The 15729-nt window shown below is 34.5% G+C and overlaps 2 protein-coding genes across 2 annotated transcripts; one reads left to right on the top strand and one right to left on the bottom strand.

Moving 5' to 3' along the window:
- Positions 1 to 49: 49 nt before the first annotated feature.
- On the top strand, positions 50 to 7299 carry LOC133200157 (cilia- and flagella-associated protein 57-like). The gene is made up of 20 exons (XM_061335917.1): positions 50 to 97; positions 473 to 973; positions 1090 to 1340; positions 1477 to 1642; positions 2047 to 2199; positions 2433 to 2578; positions 2728 to 2893; positions 3008 to 3340; positions 3442 to 3615; positions 3801 to 3962; positions 4172 to 4327; positions 4516 to 4609; positions 4747 to 4937; positions 5063 to 5236; positions 5349 to 5507; positions 5616 to 5759; positions 5847 to 5963; positions 6058 to 6189; positions 6306 to 6449; positions 6577 to 7299. The coding sequence occupies exons 2-20, from the start codon at positions 500 to 502 to the stop codon at positions 6898 to 6900; spliced, it is 3660 nt and encodes a 1219-aa protein (XP_061191901.1). The 5' UTR covers positions 50 to 97; positions 473 to 499; the 3' UTR covers positions 6901 to 7299.
- Positions 7300 to 8379: 1080 nt separating this feature from the next.
- On the bottom strand, positions 8380 to 15660 carry LOC133200237 (cytochrome c oxidase assembly factor 7-like). The gene is made up of 3 exons (XM_061336054.1): positions 15541 to 15660; positions 11697 to 11852; positions 8380 to 8861 (listed from the first exon to the last, which is right to left on the bottom strand). Exons 1-3 carry the CDS (start codon positions 15653 to 15655, stop codon positions 8428 to 8430), a joined length of 705 nt encoding a protein of 234 aa, XP_061192038.1. The 5' UTR covers positions 15656 to 15660; the 3' UTR covers positions 8380 to 8427.
- Positions 15661 to 15729: the final 69 nt, after the last annotated feature.

Genomic DNA, 15729 nt, shown 5'->3' with positions numbered 1-15729 from the left:
AAAGTCCGTATTACCGGAAGTCATAATTTGTGCGGAGCGTTTCCAACAGCAACCACAATTACAATAGGTTGACATACATACACAGAGATCCAAGTAAGTATATTTTCTTAGCACAGTTTTTCCATTTTGCTAATTACTACTGATCAGTTGTAAGCGCATGAATCTTATCCAAAATATTGGTAATGTATATTCATTTCAATGGTACTGTATTTACCGTTCAGTTAAATTACTTTCATTTAGACCTCACATGCTGTGACAAACTGACACTCAGTGCATTTTTTAAAGATATTTATCACGAGAATTCCATCAACTTTAAAAACATTTGATTGGTGCACTTTCTGTTGTGTTTCTGTGCACTTTCTTTTCTTAACTGCAAAGAAGATAAACATCAAATTGTGACTTAACTGTTATCACATAAGATGCTATATTTATGCATTTTGTTAAGAACATTCTTTTAATCTTAGTTTTACAGAGAGCTTAGCAAAAAAAAACAATCAAGATGTCGATTGCCGTGGCAATGGCCAGGCACATATTTGGCCTGAAGCAAGGTGTCACTGGCAACATTTGCTACCATGATGAACAAACCATTGTTTATCCTGCTGGAGCTAATTGTATCCTATACAATATTGATCAGAAATCACAGAAATTTATTGCTGGAACACCAGGAAGTGAAGGAATGACAGCATTGACTGTCAGTCCAAATCGCAGATATGTTGCCATTGCAGAAAAAGGGGAGAAACCTGTAATAACCATATATGATTTGCATAGTCTTCGTAAAAGAAAAGTATTAAGCTCAGCTGAGTTTGTCAAATCAAATGAGTATGTCAGTCTGGCTTTTTCACCAGACTCCAAATATCTGGTGGCACAGGGAGGAAAACCTGACTACACATTACTGTATTGGACATGGGAGAAAAGTAAAGTTATGGCTGTACAGAAGACATCAAATCCCAACACTAATGCTCCAGTCTATCAAGTAAGTTAACTACAAGTATTTCTATTTTAAAGTTAACATTGTCTGGTTGATATTTCTTAGAAATTCATATTTCAGATATCGTTGTAAGTATCAGTTTTTCTGTGTTATCTTTGCAGGTAAGCTTCAATCCTCAAGATAACACACAGCTCTGTGTTGTTGGAAATGGAATTTTCAAACACTTTAGATACCATGAGGGAGCTCTGAAACCATTCCTGAACTTCCAGAAGATGGAAGCACACAATTATCTGTGTCATGCTTGGGTATCTGATGAGAGGGTTGTGGTTGGAACTGATACAGGTCACCTATTCTTGTTTGAGCAGGGTGAAGCTAAAAATGAATTTACCCCTGTACAGCATAAAGATGAAAAGTTAGTGTATTTATCATGCTATTTTTCACAACATGAAATACATGGGATTTTTCAATCTGAAATTTAACTTGACACATGCTTTATAAAAATGTACAATCAAATCATTTTTAGCAATGTTATTAATGTGTGTTTGTAGGAAGACAGGTGATGAAGAAAATGATTCTTTGGCTACCATAATCCCACAAGTCACTGCCATTGTTGCTTACTCAAAGGGATTTGCTTGTGCATGTGGACCTGGCACAGTGCATCTGTATGAGAAAACTGACGATAAAGAATACTTCAAGAAAACAAGAGAAATCAAGGTATTATTTACTTAATTTAAAAGAGAAAGAAAAAGATTCTACAAATTTTCACAAAATACTGGAAAAATAGAAAACTTTCTTGCTTCTTACTTAAAGTTGATACACATTTCTATTAGTGAGCTATTTCTGCATTGCCATCAGTATATTTATAATGAAAAAAAAAACCTAAACTGGTGAGGTACTTTCCATGGAGAGTTTGTTCTCCTCTGATTTATAACTAGCATAAGTAATTCAATATGTAAATTTTCACAGTACATAAAATCTTGACAGATATTTTTGATAACTTAAGCACCAGAGTATAATGCCTTGCAGGTCTTTATAATATCTTATTGAGATTCCTTAAACAGTCAAAATCAGTATAAATTTGAAGAGATATTGAATAAAAGAATTGTTGTTCTCCTCAGATTCCACCAGACAGTAATAGTGCTGACCCAGCCAGTGCTCAGAGACAGGTCATCACTTGTCTGACAGTCAGCCCCTCAGAGGAAACATTGGTGGCCAGCACCAACCAGAGTCAGCTCTACTACATCACCCTACCAAGTGCAGATCTTGGAAGAGTAAGTACAAAACTTAAGTTTTACAAAAACAGCACAGAGTACAATGGATGTTTCTGAAATTAAAAGTCTGTAGCAAAGGCAGTGTTTGGGCCATAAATTTCTATGATCATTTTCATGTAAAAGGTATTTGATTTTTCTTTTTCTTTTTTATAATTGTAATTTAATTGAATTCCCTGTTCAAAAATGATGTAAACAAATCAGGATGATCAACTGTACTTGATGCTTTTTCACAGAGTGATGGAGATCAGATTTACTTTGAGACTTTGGCCCAGTCATTCCACAATGGACAGGTCTTGGGTTTGGATGTCTGCATCAGAAAACCTCTAATTGCCACTTGTTCATCTGACAAATCTGTCAGAATCTGGAACTACGAAACCTGGTAGGATATAAACAATGAAGAAAAATTGGGTGACATAGAATGTTGAAATTTATACATTGAAAGCCATTCAGTATCATTGGTTTAAAAAAATTAGAATGGCTTCAATCATTATGTCATATTTACATTGCATCTTATTGATTTTTTTATAGTAATCTGGAGTTATACAGAGAATTTCCAGAGGAGGCCTTGAGTATTGCTCTTCATCCATCTGGCCTTTACATCCTGGTTGGATTCAGTGACAAGCTTAGGTTGATGAACTTATTAATAGATGACATTAGAACATTTAAAGAATTCCCAATGCGCACATGCAAAGAGGTAAATATAATACATGGATTGTACTTGTTGTGGAATTCAATTTGTTTGTAGATATTTTTTCTTAAATTCTCATTAAAATGGAATTAAAATCTCAATGTTTTATTTTTCGAACAGTGTGCATTTAGCAATGGAGGACATCTTTTTGCAGCTGTCACAAGCAATATTATTCAGATCTTCTCAACCACTACATTTGAAAGTGTGTCCAATTTGAAAGGTCATAGTGGAAGAGTCAAGGCCATCACCTGGTTCCCTGATGATAGCAAAATTGTGTCCTGTGGTATGGATGGTGCAGTGTATGAATGGGATCCGTATACAGGAAAACGCACTGGTGACTGTGTGCTCAAGTCCTGCAGTTACTATGGTGTAGCTACCTCACCAGATGGAAAGAACACATTTGCTGTTGGATCAGACAAGACGCTCAAAGAAATAACATTGGCAGAAGCTAATGTAAATTTAGTTTAATTAGTGGGAGATAAATGATGATTTCCTTCAATTTTAATCTCTTTAAAATGAAAATAGTATAATATAAATTTCTAAATATTTTGCAGATCCTAAGGCAAGTTGAAACTCAGGAGACAATATTAAGCAGTATTGCTATGTCTCATTCTGGTCGTATGTTATTCTGTGGAACAACCAAGGGAACGCTGTGGTCTATGAAGTTTCCTCTCAATGTTCCAGGAGAATGGACAGAACACCAGGGTCATGGTGCTGCCATCACCAAGGTTTGTTATAATCTGTACATGTTTACTTTATCTGTAGGTTCAGGAAAGAAATACATTTTGTACAGAAAATTTGTTGAGGTTTTGTAAAGAGTTATTTCCCTTAAAATGCTTCAGCTATCCCGGTTTTCAGTAATGGTACTGCTATTAGAAAGAATATATTAAGTATAACTTATATATTTCTGCAGATGAAAATTTCTTATGATGACCAATACCTGATCACTGTGGCAGAGGATGCCTCTATCATTCTGTGGAAGATCCAGGATAAAGATGGCCGAGGGTTGAAGAGAGACAAGGATTTTGGATGGGCTGAGGAAATTCTGATCACAAAGAGTGATCTAGAGGAAAAGGTGAGAGAAAAATTTATATTTAAACATGCTTTATATACACAACTTACTCCAAATATTATACTCAAATTAAACTATTGTTAGGCTATAAAAATGATTAATTTAAGAGTTTTTGCAGTTTTATCAATATCGATGAACAAGACCCTTAATCTTATTACTCTTGCTAAATACAATTTACCTGGTACTTTATTGATATACTGTGTATTTTGTAGAACACAATGATGGCTGATTTGAAAACTCGTGTTGAAGAATTGAAGTCCGAGAATGAGTATCAGCTGAGGCTGAAGGACATGAGTTATAATGACAAGATCAAAGAACTGACGGAGAAGTTCATACAGGAAATGGAGGCTCTCAAAACCAAAAATCAGGTCAGTTTACTTCCTATCACATCTTTGCAAAGTTGTCAACCTTCAAATCTTTATTTTTAAATTTGCAAATCATTAGTAATCATATGTTAGAAGGTTTGCATTCATTTGTGTATATCCCCTTATGCTATAAATCTTCCTTGAATCAAGGTAACTTAAAAATCATTGAAGGATTTTCATCTCTCTACCAGGTGCTGAAAACAGAAAAAGATAAAGAGGAGATGAAACATGAAGAGGAAATGCAAGAAATCATGGAGAAGCATGCCAAAGAAACACAGGATATGGGTAAGTTCTAAAATACCTCTTTCATGGAATGTTTATACCTTGTACTACCACATAACTGAGTAACAATCCCAAATCTGGTACCATTTTTCAAATTTGTTTTGGACCTCTAAATGGCTGTTTTTGGCCTTTGTTGACAGAGTCTGCTAATAACCAGAAGCTGATGTTGGAGTACGAGAAGTTTCAGGAGATGCAGAGTAAGATGATGAAGATGCAGGAGGAGTACGAACGTCAGCTGATAGAGAAAGAGGAGAGTAAGCAGAGAGACATGGAGAGGCAGACAGAGTATTACGAGACCAAGCTACAGGAGATGACAGCCAAACTAGAACAGGTGGGGGGAGGGTACAACCCAGAAATACTCAGAATAAGGATTCTATAATGTGCAAAACAATATTTTAGAATATGCCTCTAATAATTTCAAAGAGCACATGAAATTTACTATTTGTTTTATTATAGGCTAATGATGAATCCAGAGAACAAAACAAAGAGTATGAAGAGACCAAGAAACAGATTGAAGAGGATTCTGATAGGGAGATTCTGGATATCAAAAATAACTATGAGATTCAGCTCCGCAGGGAACGTGAGGAGAACATCAAACTCAAAGGAGAGACTGGCATTATGAAGAAGAAGGTAAAGAAGGATTTCTGGACTGAAAAATTCTCTTCATGAGATTGAGTATGAACAAGAAACAAGAAAGCTATGTCTTGGAAATTCTTTCATGAAAACTTTCTCATTTTTGTAGTTCATCAGCCAACAACGTGAAATCGATGATCACAAGGAGGAAATCAACAGATTCAAATCAGAGGTTTCTAAACTGAATGGTGAGAAGGAGAAAATGAAGAAAGATATTCAGGGTCTTCGTAAAGAAATTGTGGAGAGAGATGACACCATCCAAGACAAAGTAAGACCTTATTTCGTATACATCAGTTAATGCAAAATAATTAATCATATTCAAGTGTAAATTGATGTTGTTGGCAGCAGTAAAATAAATTGATTTCATATTTTCAAGGAAAAGAGAATTTATGACTTGAAAAAGAAGAATCAGGAATTGGAGAAATTCAAGTTTGTGTTGGATTACAAGATCAAGGAGTTAAAGAAACAGATTGAGCCTAGGGAGAATGATATCAAACAGATGAAAGATCAGATTCAAGAGGTAAAAGAGAGCTCTACACCCACACAACTTGGCTGCAGTTTTATTTAAACATTGTCATTTGCTGACTGTATCTGTTATGTGTTGTAGATGGAGAGTGAATTGGAGAGATTCCATAAACAGAACACACAGCTAGAGCTCAGCATCAAGGAACTGACCCAGAAATTAAAGGCCACAGACAAAGAGATGCACCTCGAGAGAGAAAAGGTATTGATACAGAATTGAGTTAGAAATTACATCTTGGGTTAATATATTTTTAGCTAATGTTCACAGAATTCATACTCTAATTGTATTTTTTCAGGTGCATGACATTAAAGCCAAACTAAAGCAGTTCAAAACAGATCTTCATAACTGTGTGGGCTACATTCAGGATCCCAAGATGCTGAAGGAGACCATCAAAGCCTTATATGCCAAACATGTTAGAGATGATATCGTAAGTGCTGTAATGCTTTGATACATGCTAGTGCACTGATATACATGTAGTTGAAATTTATATGGTTTGATGTGAATGGATTTTTGACTTTTACAATATATAATTGCCTTCTGCAGACTGAGTCAGCCAGTGTTGATGCAGATATTCAGAAGGAGTACAGTCGTCAGAGAGAACATCTGGAGAGATCTGTGGCTTCCCTACGTAAGAAGCTGGCCAAAGATTCCGAAATCCATAGAGCCGATAATGTTCGCATCATGCAGGTTTGTATACCTTGAAGATATTGCTATACCAAGGACAAAAGGAAATACTTAATCAAAACTTAATTGTAGATAATGATTTATAAATGCTTGGGCATATATTTGATATGGAGTGTTTTTCTTCTTGCAGGAAAATGTATCATTAATTAAAGAAATCAATGACTTGAGGAGAGAACTGAAGATTGCTAGAACTCAGATCCATGATCTGGAGGCAGCCCTGGGAATGCACAGCAAGAAGAACAAGAACGATACAGCAGCAGTGGCCGCCTTCACCTCCAAAGGACCCAGTGCACTGATGCAGTCCGAAATGGAGGAAAAGAACAAAATTATTGACATGCAGAAGTTAGAAATTAAAAGACTTCGAATGGAAATCACAGACATTGAGATGGGCTCTCGTCCATCTTCCTCACAAAGACTACCCCCCATGCAGCCTGCCATTGAGAGTGTAGGCTGATGTGTTATACAAGTATAAGTGAAGGCTTGCTTGGTTTAAAACTTTTTTATGTAATGAGAGAACAATTAGTATTAACTGACCTTACAGTCTTACAGTGCTGGACATATTTCATAAATTATTTTGCACCTTTTTCAGTGAAAACTTTTTGAGATGCCTTTTACACATTTACATTTACAGTTAGACTAAAACAGGATCTCCCAGTCTTCTTTCTGTGATTTTCTATAAGCTGCCTGCAAGTCCCTACAGATATATATTTTAGTTCTCATGATCATGGAATATTTGAAACAAAGTTTTGAAGGCTATATGAGTAACTGTGTTTACAATCTTCCTGTCTGTGATAAATATTTTAAATATGTTCATGTATTTATAATAAAAATTGAAATAAAAAATAAAGTAAAACATTGGATGATATTCCTTATATACAAACAATGATTGATATCTCCAGAAACATATATCTGCAAACCAGGATTTAAAGAAGAAAGTAACAGATCCACAGTATTTGTAAAAATAGAAGGGTCTAGTTCCTACTTTTTTTCCTTGTAAGAACCCAAAATTTTATAAACTTTAGATATTTGACCTTGCTACAGAGGTGTCAGGAAACCATGGGTACAAACCTATTCATTTAAGGGTCAGAAGAATCATAAATGGCCACCTTTGTTACTGCTTAGCATCAAATGGTACGAAAAAATTTTCCCATTTGAATTAAATGTTTATTAACCTATCATCTTTTCTACATGACTACCTTACATTATTTTAAAAAATGAAATATTGTGAAATATTGTGAGATATTTTATCCAAAATTTGACCCTTGCAGATAGTTTACTGGTCCTTTCAAGGGAGCTAGATGTCTAGCACTTAAGTTATCATCCTCATAACGTCACGGGTCCCGAGTCTACCCATGGCTGTTGGACCCCTGATAAATTTCATTCAATATTTTATGGGCTAACTGCAGTGATGTTTTTCAGGGAAATTATAAATCCTTACCCTTTTTTCTTATCTCTCGACCAATCACATTAAACCTTTTGGTGACTAGCAACCTGTAGCACTGCATTGAGGTATACTTTACATATACTTTCTACAGAGCTGCATGGTGTTCAAGGGAAGAAGCTTTTTGATTCCAGAACCTAAATATCAAAGGTCAAGGACAGTGGTTGGTGTTCATTACACCATATTGTGAACAACATGTTAATAAAATCATGTTGGGAGGAGAGGGTATGATCTGCTTTTGTGGTGCCTTTGTGTAGACGTCAAATAAACATAAAAGGATCCAGAATATATAATCTTAAAATAAAAGCTGTAAGTAAATTCCATAAAGAACATGAATAAAGTGACAGGCTCATATCTTTCATCAATATATATTAAAGTATACCTTTGTTAGCTTGCCATAGAAATATGTGAAAACATATCAGGTACATGAAGAACAAATTAAGGTTTTTAATAACCTTGATTACATATATCACAAACTGAAACTGACAGTGCTTTAATTTGCTCATATTTTTTTTAATTAATTTCTAAATTTCAACTACATCACATAGTCACTCTTGTAGATTCATCTGGTTTTGTTGCAATATGATGTCTCTGTATGTAACTCGCTCTCTCCTTATAGAAGTTGGCTAATTCAGTGTTTTTCTCTACTCCAAATCCTTTGAGGTATAATTGATAAGCTGTGACACAGGATTTTCCATCGTCTAACTCACAGCCTTTTAATGCATATTCCAATGTTTTTTCTGGAGATTTCTTACTATAGAGTCTTTGAAGAATGTAACAACTGTCCACATTTTTCTTCTCACATGCCATGTGTAGAAGTTCTCTCCCTTTCTTTGTGTCATGGTAGTCCTTCCAAATTTCATTTTTGTCTAGCATCAGAACACCCAAATTTTTACACGCTGTATAATAATGATTATCACAGGCCAATTTGAAATATTTTATGATATCATCCCTGTCTGCCTTTTCTGTCAAATCTGCAAAAATCAATTGACATTAATTTACAGGAAAAAACAAATTTGTATTGGTTTTAAGTAGGGATGTCAATTTTGTCAATAATTCATATTCGAATATTCAATGAAAGTATTCGAATATATTCGAATATTCGATAAAATAAATAAAATCAGTTTTATTTTAAATATGCATCATCCTACTCATGACAGGTTTAGCGTAGTATACTTATATTGGAAGTAAAATTGTATGAAGACTTTTGTAGTTGTACAGTAAGGAATTCCATTTGATATTTGTCAATGTTTGAAATAAATAATTGATTTAAATATAGAAAAGTATAATTTTAACAAAGGAAACATGTGTATTTATAGTACCTCCAACTGAGGAACCAGTCGTCTTACCAAAGGCAAGATAGTCGTAACGGTATATTGTTCAGATTTCAATACATAGAGCATTATTGTACAATTCTTTAACACCTTATTCAAAACAAAATACATGTAATTTAGTAAATCTGTAAGATAAGAAAGCAGTGAAAGAAATCAAGCGATCGAAATTGATCGCTAGTAAATTAAACAGAGATAATTCCAGCTCTGTTCATAGCGAAATTTATTAATCACAGTACTTCTTTTTATGAAATCTGAGAAACACCGAATATTCGAATCTTAAATTCATATTCGAATATCGACTCATCGAATGAATATTCGAATGTTCGAATATTCGTTGCCATCCCTAGTTTTAAGACATTTCATTCTTCACTCCTTTCCTTTTTTGTTTGGAATTATTAATTGTTCTCTCTGCTTTTTGCAACAGCCCAGGGACATTAAATCTCATTCCTCTGCCTGTCACAAAAACTTGCACCTTAGTCATTACTTCTGCTTGAGAGAAGATAGGGCTTTCATTTTTTACATATGCATTACTGTGTGAAGGCCTTTCTGAATGTACTTTTATTTCTTTATTCCCCCATATTGCAGATTTGGGGGTATATAGTTTTTGCCATGTCTGTCAGTCTATTTGTCTGTTTGTCCACAAAAACTTTAACATTGCCCATAACTTTTGATTGGTTGGAGCTATGGCTTTCTTATTTCACATGCGTATTCCTTGTGACAAGACCTTTCTTTGGGTGCCATCATTTTTTACCTTTTGACCTTGACGTTGGAGTTAGCACCAGTTTTGCTAAAATTTACTGAACTTTAACTTTGGCCATAACTTTTGAACAATTGGTGCCAGGGCTTTCATACTTCACATGTGTAATCCTTGTGACAAGACCTTACTTTCGATACCAACAACTTTGACCATTTGACCTTGACTTAGGAGTTTTACCTACTTTTTAAAAACTTTAACCTTGGCCATAACTTTTGAATGGTTGAAGCTAGGGCTTTCATACTTCATATATGTAATCCTTGTTACAAGACCCTTCTATGGATACCAACAACTTTAACCCTTTCACCTTGACCTTGGAGTTTGACCTACTTTTGGAAAACTTTAACCTTGGCCATAAATTTTGAACAGTTTGTGCTAGGACTTTTATATTTCATATGTGTATTCCTTGTGACAAGACCTTCCTTTGGATGCCAACAATTATAGTCCATTGACCTTGACCTTGGAGTTTGACCTACTTTTGGAAAACATTAACCTTGGCCATTACTTTTGAATCGTTTGTGCTAGGGCTTTCATACTTTCCATATGTTATCCTTGTGACAAGACCTTACCTTGGATACTAACAACTTTGACCCTGACCTTTACCTTGGAGTTTGACCTACTTTTGGAAAATTTAAACTTGGCCATAACTTTTGAATGGTTGGAAATAGGGCTTTCATACTTCACATGTGTATTTCTTGTGAAAAAAGCATTTCCTTGGGTATTATTAATTTTGACCATTTGACCATGACCTTGATGTCTGACTTACTTTTGGAAAACTTTAACCTTTTCCATATTTATTCAATGGTTGCTGCTAGGGCTTTCATATTTCACAGGTATATTCCTTGAGAAAAGACCTTACTTTGGGTACCAACATATTTGATTTGCATTTGAGAAAGTTTAACCTTTAACATTAAAAATTTTAACCATGTAAATAGCTTTTGTACCTGAAAAGACAGGGTTTTCAGACTTTTACATGTGCATTACCTCTGACAAAACTCTTCTAAATGTATTATGATTTTGCCCTCATGACCTTGACCTTGAAGTTTGACCTACTTTTCAAACATTTTAACCTTGGCATTAACTTTTGTAGCAGACAAAGGGGGTTCAATTTTTTTTTTTTACATACGCATCACTTATGACAAGACCTTTCTGAATAATCTCATGACCTTGACCTTGAAGTTAATCTTGGTCATAACTTTTGCACCAGAATATAATTCTTTAAAATACAAAGCTTTATCAAGTATTATGGGCAGACAAGATAGTTACAATATGCTAAAAAAAAAAACAAAAAAAAACACTGCTCCACTATCAATAAGACTCAAAAGGGGGTACCAAAATTCTATGAATTGGTTTGTTTTCACTACTTAACTGATCATGTGCTTACCACAAAAACTCAATACTCAATATTAGACTGATAACACACAAGTACTATTTCCATAAAAATTTTTGACAAAAAGAAAAAAAAATAAAACAAAAGATTTTCAAAAAATACAGAAAATTCAGCCCATAAAGAACACAGTTTATATCTTAACTTGAAGTTGAGTCTTGCTTGACATTTCACAAATGTACAGTAAAAGTTCTTTATAGGGAATTCCTGGGGCACCTATATTTAGTTCCTGATAACTGAAGTATCTTTTAGCCACAATAAGTCCTTAATTGTACTGATACCAAGTCCTTTATAAGCAAGATTTGCAGTATATTTTATCACAATATATACTCACATTTTTTATCATGCAGAATCATACCAGCCAGAGAATCGCAGCTTTGGCCAAACTTGTATTTTTCACAATTCATTTTGAATATTTGTTTTGCCTTCTCCTTGGCATCTTCTTTATCCTTGTCTACATAACCATGGAAGTACCCTAGACGGTGGCAACCTAAAGCAAATAAAATAAAAACTTATAGTTATTAGATATTATCAGACATATAACTTTACTACATACTGTAAAGTACAGGTGGTACTCAAGACTACTGCACTCTTTCACACTCCCATTGACTTCAATGAGTCGATCAAAGTATAATTTTTAAAAACATTTAGATTTTAATACTAGAACTTAATGTTTCAGGGTTGGGCTCAATTACTTTGAAATGTAATTAATTACTTTCAAATACATTGATAATTTTGTCAATTACTTACAATTACAATTACATTGATTTTTTCAAATGTAATTAATTACTCTCAATTACTTTGACAAATGTAATTAAATACATTTCAATTACTTAAGTTTTATTTTTAAAAAATCTTGAGATTACATATATAAACGGCATTGGGATACACAAAGTATTATGTACTGAAATGTTTTTACTGTTATGAGTTCATTTTAATCATCATCAGATTTTCAAACACAGCATCACTCAAACGATGTCTTTCTGGTCTGAACAGTTTTCCAGCCATGCTGAAAAGTCTTTCAACGGGTACTGAAGTCGCTGGTACAGCTAAATACCTTTGGGCTAACCGAGAAAGACAAGGAAACGTGGAATGATTTTGACTTTAAAATTTTCAGAAACATTTTCTGGGACATTAAATTCATCAAATACTATTGAATTCATGATTGGTTCTGAATAAGTTTTTTACTATAGTGAACTTTTATTCAGTGTTTTTAGCCGGGCTCATTGCTCGTAGAGCAATACCCGCTTTTTGTTACGGTATTCAACCGGAAATGCTGCTTCCTCACCGCCAAATTTGCGAGTAAGAATATAGTACGTATGCTCAATCACCTTTGAGGCAATACAATCACTAAATTAAACAAAGTAATGTGACATTCTCAAAAAAGAAAAATTATATGGTAACTATACTTTCTCCCCTCTTCTCTGATTAATCATTGATTTAAAATATGCGAAGGGTTTTTATCATGCCCCCCTGTCTGCTTCACATTCTATAAATAATTGAAGGTTGTGTTACCAGGCAAACACTAATGTGGGGAGCATGTGACCTGATGTACACTTTGAAGCAATACTTCCCGCTGAGGACCCATCTGTGCATAAATGTTTGACCTTAATCTTGCTGCATCAATGTTTATTTACTTCTTTTTTTTTGTATTCATATGAAGCAGAATTTGTCCAAAATCTTGTACGTGAAAAGAAGAAAACACTTGCTGTGGCGTTCAACTCGACATTTAGATATATCGACGACGTATTGTCAATTGGCAATGGCTATTTTCATTCTTATGTCGATACGGTGTATCCTGGTGAACTTGAGATAAAAGATACCACAGAGTCTGACACATCTGTTTCATATTTGGATATTTTACTTGAAAAAGACGTTAATGGTAATCTGGCAGCCAAGCTCTATGATAAACGTGATGACTTTAACTTTTCAATCATCAACTTCCCTTACTTATGCAGCAATATACCTTCGTCACCTGCATACGGGGTATATATCTCTCAGTTGATTCGATGCGCAAGAGCATGCTCTGCGTATGTGCAGTTTCTGGGGCGAGGTAAATTATTGACAAATAGGTTGATGAAACAAGAATATCGGCTTTCTCGTTTAGAGTCATCGTTTCGTGGGTTCTGTGGTCGATACAATGACCTTGTCAGCAAATACAATTTATCATTGAGTCAAATGATGACTGACGTTTTTCATACTAATTGTTAAGCCATTATTTACACACTGGGTTGTCGACGGATTTTTCCGTTATTTCCCGATCATGACAGGGAGCGCACGGCGGGTGTGACCGGTCGGCGGGGGATGCTTGCTCGTCCATGGCACCTGGTCCCACCTCTGATGTTTGGAGGTCCGTGTTTGCTCTGCTCCTATTTTGTATTGTATAATGGACTTTTGAGCTTGGATACTGTTCGTTATCTCCATATATTTCATTCTGTAAGAGGTATATAAGACCCCGAAACGATACATGTGATAAATATTGTTTACGCTGTTAAATTCTAGCTACATTTTATTTAGTTTTTTAAACATTTTTTAATTTATACTATTTTTTAAAGAGAGATACTATTTTTTTCTGTGGAGTGTGGTATCGTAGTGACATTTATTTTGAGCACAATACAACGTCCGGCAGTACATAGCAAACTCAAATGAAAGAAAAATTGTAAATTTGTTAATTGTTAGTTTTCATGGGCTGTGTGAATTGCAGTGAATACTGTATATATAACTAAAATCAATGATGCCATGGCTATTTGGCAATGATTTAGTAGTTTGTACGAAATTTTCAGTAGGTGCTGACATAGGTGCTAGGTGGAGTGTAACTGTGAGTGAAAATTTTCAGTAGGTGCTGACATAGGTGCTAGGTGGAGTGTAACTGTGAGTGAAAATTTTCAGTAGGTGCTGACATAGGTGCTAGGTGGATTGTAACTGTGAGTGAAAATTTTCAGTAGGTGCTGACATAGGTGCTAGGTGGAGTGTAACTGTGAGTGAAAATTTTCAGTAGGTGCTGACATAGGTACTAGGTGGAGTATAACTGTGAGTGAAAATTTTCAGTAGGTGCTGACATAGGTACTAGGTGGAGTGTAACTGTGAGTGAAAATTTCTCAGATGTAAAGTAAACAAACAACTAAAAATAAATCTGGATAACTGATTAGTTGACTTAATTCAATCAGTCTTTGTTCACTACTATGTAAGTGAGCCCGGCTCTCTGTACTTCTGAGTACTTTGATTGTTCTTGGGTATAAGAGGGGTTCACATCTGGACAAAATTAGACCTCTACCTATTGCCCTGGGCAGTGTGACATGCTGTATAAACAAATAAACTTTCTGAGACATTTAATTGTTGCACAAACACAAGCCCATGCCACACAGGTATACTGAACTGTGTATCTTGAAAAGACACCTTTTTAAACTTATAACTTACAAAATAGTAATTGAAATGTAATTGAAAAGTAATTGAAAATACATGACATTTTTGGAAATGTATTTAAATACATTCAATTACTTGTAATTGAAGACTGGCTCAAATACAAATTACTTCCAATTAATTTAAAAAATGTAATTAATTACGCTCAATTACAAATACTAATTACAATTACCCCATCCCTGTAATGTTTCCTATTTATGAAAACTTTAATTTCTAATGACAGTTGACAGGAAGTCATGGCAATAGCCAGTCAAGTACAGGGAAAGTACTGTTAAAATAGAGAATCCAGGTAATTCTCTAACAAAGCTAGTACATGCACATGTACATACCACATTAGTAAGCAGTTGGGAAACATTAATTGGGAAAATTGAATGTACTCCAGATAAAACCATACAAACATAAACATATTCAATGTAATGATAAACGTTACAATGAAATGAAAAGATTCTGATTTATAGGCAGTGTAATTTCAGTTGTATTTACTGCTTGTCTACAAATACCTTGTCAGCTTATGCAATCTCAATAATCTAGTGTTACATTTGTATACTGTGATGATCCACAAAGATGTTGAATTAAAGAAAGAATAGTAAGAGAACAGATCAATCTGCGTAGTATTAATTGATATACATTCACCTTTAAAAACATCTATTCATCATTAATAATAAATAACAAGTCTATTAAAATCACACTGTTAGTATCATGCCATTATGTAAGTGAAGCAAAATGTTGATGTGTTGATGATACTGAAAATCTCATACCTGTAGGATCTTCCTCCTTAAAGCAACTATACTGGTATTCTATAAGGACGTTCTGGAGATATTCTTTTACTTGACTAGCATCTCTCAGGTCATATTCCGAGTTTCCTCGAGACATGATTGCATAAAATATTCCGGCACGGCCCAAGTTTTCAACTTGGTTTACCACAGTTCACTTCCGGTTTTTCAATA

The sequence above is a fragment of the Saccostrea echinata genome, unplaced genomic scaffold (assembly GCF_033153115.1).
Source record: "Saccostrea echinata isolate AGI-Se365-2 ecotype Australia unplaced genomic scaffold, CSIRO_AGI_Sech_v1 ptg000037l, whole genome shotgun sequence".
NCBI lineage: Eukaryota > Metazoa > Mollusca > Bivalvia > Ostreida > Ostreidae > Saccostrea > Saccostrea echinata.
Note: the sequence above shows the minus strand (reverse complement) of the source record. Positions and strands in the feature narration are given on the sequence as shown.

Bases quoted from the DNA above. Each gene is read 5' to 3' on its own strand.
- LOC133200237 (XM_061336054.1), bottom strand. From the start codon at position 15,655: ATGTCTCGAGGAAACTCGGAATATGACCTGAGAGATGCTAGTCAAGTA. The intron at 11,853-15,540 runs GTATGAGATTTT...TATTTGCTTTAG, and splicing joins TAAGGAGGAAGATCCTACAG to GTTGCCACCGTCTAGGGTAC. The intron at 8,862-11,696 runs GTGAGTATATAT...TGATTTTTGCAG, and splicing joins GATTCTGCATGATAAAAAAT to ATTTGACAGAAAAGGCAGAC.
- LOC133200157 (XM_061335917.1), top strand. From the start codon at position 500: ATGTCGATTGCCGTGGCAATGGCCAGGCACATATTTGGCCTGAAGCAA. The intron at 1,643-2,046 runs GTATTATTTACT...TGTTCTCCTCAG, and splicing joins AGAAAACAAGAGAAATCAAG to ATTCCACCAGACAGTAATAG. The intron at 3,963-4,171 runs GTGAGAGAAAAA...TGTATTTTGTAG, and splicing joins AGAGTGATCTAGAGGAAAAG to AACACAATGATGGCTGATTT.